The 8,659-nt window shown below is 56.7% G+C and overlaps 1 protein-coding gene across 1 annotated transcript; it reads left to right on the forward strand.

The window, feature by feature from the left end:
• Window positions 1–763: 763 nt before the first annotated feature.
• LOC120666347 lies at window positions 764–3,861 on the forward strand. Its single transcript, XM_039946175.1, has one exon. It carries the CDS (start codon window positions 860–862, stop codon window positions 3,503–3,505), a length of 2,646 nt encoding a protein of 881 aa, XP_039802109.1. The 5' UTR covers window positions 764–859; the 3' UTR covers window positions 3,506–3,861.
• The last annotated feature ends 4,798 nt before the right edge of the window (window positions 3,862–8,659 follow it).

Below are 8,659 nucleotides of genomic sequence, written 5' to 3' on the forward strand. Positions count from 1 at the left end.
GCAAAACAAAAAATTGGGCCCCATAACTAGGTTGAACAAAAGCTAAATAACCAAAATGTATTTGGATTCCATAGTATAATTACATTTGTTTTGCATTATTAGAATGTAATATAATCATTAACGCTAAAGAAAATGGTGAACATTGCTTATCGGTATCTTCTTGAGCAAACAATTCAAGTATTTTCTTCTTCTTGCGTTTTTCACAACCGGAATCATATTTTCTCACTTTAGAAGACATGACAAATAGATAGATTACCCTATTTCAAAAATTACCAAAAGAACAAAACTACATTAAAAAAATACCTAATTACCTGTGAATTGGGGGAATATGGAAAAAATTTCATGAGAATTAGCTAATTAGGGTAAATAAATACCAGATTTCCAATTCCAATTGCCGGTGGCTAAGTGCCTGAGTCGTCCGTCGGTGTCGGCGAACTTGGCCTTTCAGCTGGACGGCTTCTTGGCTTCTCGTGGTCTTGGGGCGAGGGCAACAGGCGACTCTGGAGACGGGGCACGGGAGACGCGGTCACGCCGTCACGGTGCCGCCAGGCTGGGCGTCGCGCGTCCGGCGTTCGCGCAAGCAGAGGCTCGAATCAGGTAGACATGTTTACGGAATCACGAACGGATCGGTCGATCGGAGGCAGCCAGGCATGTTCCAGCGATGGGCGATGAGTTTCAATTGTTCTGTTGTTGGGCCTAAACCCCATAAGGAAAATTGTAGATGGGGCCCCAAAATTTTGAGGGCCCGGTGCGGATGGGCCACTTGCGCTGGGCCAAAACCGGGCCTGACCCCCTCTTCTCTTGCCTTCCGGACAATCTCCTCTCCGGCGCTCACGCAACCGCCCCGTGCTCCACAGCCATGGCGATCGACCTCCCGCCGCCAAGCGCGTGCACTCGCGTATATACATGCTGCGCGCACGCAGCCCCTATCTACCTTATCGTTGCATCGGCATCTCCACCGACATCACCTAATAATCATAAAAAAGCTTGGATCTTGAAAGGGATCGGCATTCGATCGACGATGGACGACGTCCCCGACCGGTCGGTGCGGCTGACCATCGAGGCGCAGCCGAGCGACCCGGGGGCAGCGCCGGGGTTCCTGGCGGGGACGCCGTTCGAGCCGCAGCTCTCGGGCTCGCCGCCGCGGCCGAGCGTGGGGGCGCCCGGCGGCGGCGGCGGCGACAGCAACAGCGAGCGGTGGGTGGACGACGGCGCGGTGGCCGCGGCGGGGCCCGAGCGGCGGCTCACGCTGCTGGCGCTGCGGCTCGCCGTGCTGGAGAAGGCGGCCAGCGGGCTGGGCGCGCTGGGGTTCATCTGGGCCACCGTGGTGCTCCTCGGCGGGTTCGCCATCACGCTGGAGCGGGTGGACTTCTGGTCCGTCACGGCGATCCTCCTCGTCGAGGGCGCGCGCATCTTCAGCCGCAGCCACGAGCTGGAGTGGCAGCACCAGGCCACGTGGTCGCTCGCCGCCGCGGGGAGGTCCAGCGCCCGCCTCGTCGCGCGATCCTTCCGCCTCGTCTTCTCCCGCGCCGGCGGCTGCGGGAGCGGGAAGGCGGCGGCGGGAGGGGGTGGAGCCGCGGCGTCGTGCGGCGGCCGGCGGCGGGGCGGGTGGACGTGGACGGCATGGTGGCCGCGGAGCTGGAGCTGGAGCTGGAGCTTCCTGTCGGGCCACGTCGGGCGGCTGTTCTACTGGCTGCAGCTGGCGTCGGCGACGGCGTGCGTGGCGCTCTCCGGCGTGCGCCTCGCCAGGCAGGACTTCGGGGAGGCCGCCGACGCGCGGACGAACCGGCGGTCGGCGCTCGACATCTTCTACGGGCTGGCGCTCGCCGAGGCGCTGCTGTTCCTGGCGGAGAAGGCGGCGTGGGAGTGGGAGGTCAGCCACGGGCGCCTGCTCGAGCGCGTCGCCGCCGAGTGCCGCCTCGCCGGCGCGCCGGGGCTCGTCGCCATCCGTCGCTTCTTCTACGACGCCTACTCGCGGTGCGTCGAGGGGAGCATCTTCGACGGGCTCCGCATGGACCTCGTGTCCTTCGCCGAGGAGCTCATCGTCGGCGGCTCCCGCGACGAGCAGCGCATCGGCGTGGGCATCCTCGTCAACGTGGCGGCGAGCCCGCGGCTCGGGGACGACGCGCTGCGCCGGGTCGGCACGTCGCCCGCCGTCGTGGAGCGCCTCGTGGAGATGCTCAGCTGGAATGGCGCCGCCGAGCGCGGCGCCCGGGCGTCCGCGGCGCTCGTCGTGTCCAAGCTCGCCAGCAAGAAGCGGAACGCGCTCCGCGTCGCGGGGGTCCTCGGAGCCATCGAGTCCGTGTCGTCGCTGCTCCACGCCGCCGACGAGGAGTGCAACCTCCTCGGCCTCCTCATCATCAAGAAGCTGGCGCGCGACCACGACAACTGCAGCAAGATCGGCAACGCCCGCGGCCTGCTCGACAAGATTATAGACTTCTCGGCCATCGGCGGCGGCGCGTCGCAGTCGCCGTCGTCGTCCCCGGCCAACGGACCCACCGCCGCGCTCGTCACCGCCTCGCGCGCCAAGGCCGTGCAGCGCTCGCTGCAGGTGATCAAGATGCTCGCCGAGACGACGGGCAGCACCGGGAAGCAGCTCCGGCGGGAGGTGGCCGAGATCGTGTTCACGGGGAGCAACATCCGCGCCGTGCTCCAGCACGCGCCCGCCGGCCACGCCGGGCTGCGGCGGCTCGGCGCCGAGGTGCTGACCCGGCTCGCCATGGACGCGGACGCGCGCGAGCGGATCGGCGGCACCGGCGGCGTCGTGGCCATCCTCCTCGACATGTTCCTCCGGCCCGGGGCCGCCGACGCCGCGCGCGCCGAGGCCGGTGAGGCGCTCGCCATGCTGGCACTCGAGAGCCCGCGCAACTGCGAGCGCATCCTCAGAGCCGGCGGCGGCGCCAGCGCCGTCGACCGCCTCGTGGACGCGCTCGAGGACGCCGCCATCGGCGTGGGCGCGGGCAGGGTCCTGACCAACCTCTGCGCGTACGCCGGCGGCAGCGGCGGGCGGTTCCAGCATCTCCGCCGCGCGACGCGCGGCGCGGCCACGGCGCTCCGGGGCGTGGCGGCGGCGGACGAGCCGAAGCCGCTGGAGGTGTCGCTGGGCCTGGCGGCGCAGCTGGTGCGGCTGATGGGCCCGCGCGAGCTGGTCCGGCACCTGGCCGCGGCGGGCGTCACCGAGGCGGGCCTGGCGAGCCGGCTGGTCGGCGTGCTGGCGGCGCACGCCTGCCCCTCGATAAGGGCCCCGCGGGTCCGGCGGTTCGCGGTGGAGCTCGTGATCGCGCTGCTGCGGGCGGCGGCGCCGACGATGGCGGAGCCGATGGCCGCGGCGGGGATGGGCGCGGAGCTGCGGCGCGTGGCGGAGACGACGTCGGAGCTGGAGTGCTTCCACGTGTTCTCCGGCAGCGCCGGGCTGAGCCGGCACGCCGTCGGGCTCGCCGCGCTCGTCGACGCCGCGCTGGAGCTCATGGCCGCCGCCGAACCCGAGCCTGCTGCGCACGAGTGACTGAGCTACCGCGTGTTGCCGTAGCGTGCAGACAAGAGAAGCTTGCTGAAGCTGGGAGAGTTGCTGAGTGCGCTCACGATTCTCCGGTAAAAAAAAAACAGGATTGAATTGACGGATTTGTTATTTGATTCTTTGGAGTTTGGATGTAATTATTACGTGTGACTTGTGATTGGGCGAATGGATTGGATGAGATGAGTTCTTTCTTATCATTTTTTTTTGGTGTGTGTGTGTGTGCGTGCAAGTGTCATGTTTCTTTTGCGTCAATGCTGCTCTTCGTCGGCATGAAGTAGTGGCAGCAGACGCACAATGGCAAGACGTGCAAGAAACACGAAGGAATGCATCGTGTATGGAGATGACATGGTATTGACTCTTGAGATATATAGGATGGATTCAGATGACATGCAGCACATCTAATCTCTTTTTGAGATGACATTCACTGGATTTGCTTTGTGGAAACTTTTGCTTGCAAGGCTCAGCACTGCGTCAGCATGACAGGTACTCGGGTGTCTGGAGTCACTACTAGAAAACACGCCAAAGGTCCACTCCAAAAGTACCGGTATGAAGATAAACCAGTACCTATACTAGATGGAATCTATGGACGAGCCTTAAGTACCGGTTGATAACACCAACCGGTACCTAAGGCTCTCCATAGGCACCGGTTGGTGGTACCACCCGGTACTAATTTTTACATTAGTACCAGATGGTACCACCAACCGGTGCCTATGGATGAGCCTTAGGTACCGGTTGGTGTTACCTAAGGTTGGTGGGAGCATAGGCAAAGATTCCTAGTATACTATTCATGTTAGCAGATAAGTTACATTAGCCACATGCTTAGAACTACAGGTGTCGGGAAATTAGGGACATTTGGGAGAATGACCCGCACTGGAGAACATCCAGTCCCGTTTTATTTTTGTATGAACTCCTACACGATACCCGAATGTCGGGGAGTACACTAACCGGGAAACAGCTTCCCGGCGGACCGATAGGGCTGTCACCACCTGCGGTCTACCCCAGTCACACCGTGGAGCACCGTCATATCCGAAGGATCCCGCATACCCGGGCACCATGCCCGCATATGAAGTCACTACCCTAGCACCCCCGGGCCCCCCACCCATCGGATGGACATGTAAGATGCTAAGGCAAGCCCGAAAGCAAAACGAACCGATATCCTTATCCAGATCATCTAGTCTAAGCAAGCAACTAGTATAACTTGATAAAGCACAGATCAAGGCTAAGCAAGCTACTAACATAGCAAGATAATCAAGAATGAACTCAATATGAATAGCATAACGAAAGTTGGAATACAAAGCCATACAAGAGGCCGAGGATTGCTCGCCGACCCCGAGGACGACTGGATTCGCTAAGGAGATGAAGTACTAGCCTAGCTCCACTACCCTAAGGAGTACAAGTCACAAATGAGTGTGAGAGAGAGGCTTTCAAGTGGTGTGTGGTGAGAGTGGTGGGAGGCCCCTTTTATAGCTTGAGAGGTCGGTTCCCGCCATCTCTATACATGGAAACATGCCAAACCGCCATTGGGAGGATAAGATCAGTCTTCCCGCCAAAATTCAGCGGGAAAACCTTATAGGTGGGGTCGGCCTCTGGCCACCGTCCTTCTCTGGTACACTGCTTGGTGGGTCCTGATGTCAGATGGTCAGTGCCGGGGCTTGGTTGGTCGGTTTGGTCTGGTTTGTGTGCCTCTTTTGCATGTGTTACGCAGGACACGATCGTTTGCGACTTTGTCTGCGTATTTAACGTGTTTTCTTCTTATTCCGGACTTGTGCTCCTAAAAACATAAATCTTCGAAAACAACTGTGGAGCTAGGTTAGTGATACAAATATGCGAGTAAGAGGTATATGTAGCAGCACCGTCCAAATTAAACCGGCTTAAGTGCGCTAACCATCATCTTAATACTTAATCAAGTCACTGTGCACTTAAATCGGTGTAATCTGACAGGCTGTCGGGTAAAACCCGATTAAACTACTGTACTCCAGGATCACAATTGCACTAGTAGACCTGTACGAAGACAAGCACAGGTGATACCAGCATACAGAAATCTTCAAATTAATTTACAACACATGTTTTACATAAAAGCTTTAAGTACAAACGACAGAGTTCAAACACAGCGGAAGTTTAAAACCCAGTTCGAAATACAATACGATAACCACGACGACGATACAAGGTGAGCTCCACATCCTGCCCACCGATGTGATGCCAACCTGCCCGATCTTCACGGGGAAGACGGGGCCCACTCGACGGTCCACCCAGGAGGAAGTGGTTGTCCAATCCAGGACGCACAAACCTCCTCGAAGTCAGCGGGGACACAACCTGCTCAGGAGGGTTACAACAGCAACCCTGAGTATACTAATACTCAGCAAGGCTTACCTGACTTTGGGTATACTTAGCCCATTACCTAGACATGCAAAACTTTTTGGCTCTGGAGTTCTTTTGCTGAAAGGCTGCTAGAAGTGAATCCTTACTTTCGATATTTTAGCTCCATTTAGTACAGCGAGTACTAACTATATTCGCCTAAACATCTAGAGCACACATGGTAGATCAGATTAATTCTTCAAAACAACAGATACAACATTCCATCTTCACCTTTCAATGCTTATTCCACTTCTTACTACGATGTGACGCAGTGACCAAGGCTCTCATATCCGCGAGTCACGGCGAATCGATCCGATTTAACCTTGCAAGGTGGACCTAACTCACACGACACGTGAAACCCCCGTCGGGCCACACACGTCAACTGTTCCCATCATCACCCCGACGTCTGAATCACACCTGCCAAAACCCGGGTGAAGGGTCCCTCACGGCGAACTTCCGGAGAACCCAGAGGCGACATACTATCCAACACCCGCCATCATTCCACTCCCAGAGTAGCGGGTCGCGATTCAAAGTATCGTTGCAAATCAGGTAATTAGCTTACCGGTTTCGACTACCTCCTACTTCCGGCATGTGGTTAGTACTGTTCAATCCTCAGTCATCAGGGCCAACAACAGTACGGTCCTCAATCGACACAGGCGGAAGTTCATTTTCTCATCTATTCCATAGCAATACTCCAACTCATTCCCGGCCTGTCTCCAATTCTCTTTACTCATCAACTCATATCGAAGCCATAGCTAAGGAATCAAGATCCTAAAACTCGCGAGTGACAGCAATCACTCGACTTCTACCGAAATCCTACTTAGCAGAGCATTTCTATTGACACCTGCATACTAGTATAGACTCACGGGTACCTAAGAAAAACATGCATACTATGGTTCCATACAATTCCTAGAACATAAATGCACAATTACTTAATTAAACATTAATAGACTGAATTTATGGGTTATGCTCCGGGGCTTGCCTTGCAGGTCAGCGGGGTTAGCAACTTCTTCTGAAGTGGGCTCGACTGCGTCCTCCTGCTGCTCTCCCGCTTGCGGCTCCTGGATCGGCTCGGCGATCAGCTCGTAGGCGGCTTCGTTCGTGGCGTCTACACGTATGAAAAAGAATGACTTGCAACAGTTAGGACACAGTGCGGCGCATGAGTGCTCAAGATGCAAGGCAATGCATTACAATGCAAAATGAGCCACAATAAAGACCGACCAACATTAATTGAGTAATCATAACAACAAGGCTAAAACCGAAAGGGTGCAGGTGCTGATAATTGGTTTCAAGGCTTCAAAAATATTTTAGCCTGAAGTGTTTCCTTCAAAACAACAACTATTAAACTTGGTTAGAGTAGCATGGATTAAGACAGAAGCTTGCTTGGTTGAGGTTACACATGCATGAAATAATTAACTAACAACATTTAATAAAGAAAAGAGCATAGCTAGGGGCAATATAAAAGCAAAAACCTAACTTTCATATATGCTCTAGCAACAAAAATTTACCAGCTTAACGTGATATTGATAAAACATGCCACAGAATTATTTCAGCTTTTATTGATGACAGAAAGTATTTATTTTAGCCCTAGCGAGCTAAACCAAACTCAAATAGATCTACACAAAAGTATACAGCAACAGGTCATGAAAATTTTACAGTGGGTTACACATGAAAAGATGAGGCTACTAAATTAATTTCAGAATTTTTAGATCAACAGAACTGCATATAACAAATAAACAAGCTCAAACACAAAGTAAATTCTACCAGGGATAAAACTGACATTTGACATGCATGAATATTTTTCCTCTGAAGTTCTAGATCTAATAAAACTAACAAATTTAATTTTGCATTTTTAGGATTTTTATGAGAATTTCTATGCAATCAAGAAATTTCAGCCGAAATAAAATAAATGAAAAACATTAAAGGGGGGGGGGCTGACAGCCGGGCCCCACATGTAAGTGGGCGCCAGCCCAGCTCCAAGGCGACCCCTCCCCTGTTCTGCCCCGCGCGACGGCCGGCGCGTGGCCAGGCCAACCGCGGCGGCGCTGCCTCACCGGCGGTGGCCGGCCGGCGGCGCGGGTGGGCCGAGCCGCGGCCCGGGTGGCCGGGGGTGCAGGGCGGCCGATGGCTCGCAGGGAGGCGCTGGGGGGAGCTTGCGCAGCATCTCGCGGCGGCGCAAGGCCAAGGGCGGTGGCGGCGCGCGATGTTCCAGCCGGCGCGGCGCTGGGCAGCGGAGAGGCGGGGCGTGGACGCGACCAGGGTGGCCAGGCGGCGGTGGGGCGCCCGGCGGTGGCCCGCGAACTGGCGCAGGGCAGCCCCGCAGCGTGCGCGCGCGGCGCGGCGGCAAATCGGTGGCGGTGGCGGCGGATTCGCGTGGGGAAAAGGACGGGGAGGACGAGTAGGGCGTGGGGAAGCTTACGGAGCTCTCGATTTGGGCGGAGGTGCATCAGAGGTGGGAGCTCGACGGAGGGGGCGAAGCTCCGGGATGAACGGTAATGGCGGACGGCGGTCTGCGTCTCGATTCGGATTGGAAAAAGGTTGAACGGGCTCAGGGAGGGGCGGTGAAGGTGGAGGGAGAGGTTACTCGGCTTGGGGCGCAGTGAATCGAAGCACAGTGGCGATGGATGGTCGGCATGAACGCCGGCGCGGCGAGCGGCGGGCTAGGGTTGCTCGGCTCCGCTGCATCGCGAGGAAGGGGAATGGAATGGACGGAACGGGAAGTTTCCAGGCCTGCACGAGGAGAAGAGCGGCGTCGAGGCGCGATTGCCGATGCGTGGCTTCGCTCGC

The sequence above is a fragment of the Panicum virgatum genome, chromosome 3N (assembly GCF_016808335.1).
Source record: "Panicum virgatum strain AP13 chromosome 3N, P.virgatum_v5, whole genome shotgun sequence".
In the NCBI taxonomy this organism is placed as follows: domain Eukaryota; kingdom Viridiplantae; phylum Streptophyta; class Magnoliopsida; order Poales; family Poaceae; genus Panicum; species Panicum virgatum.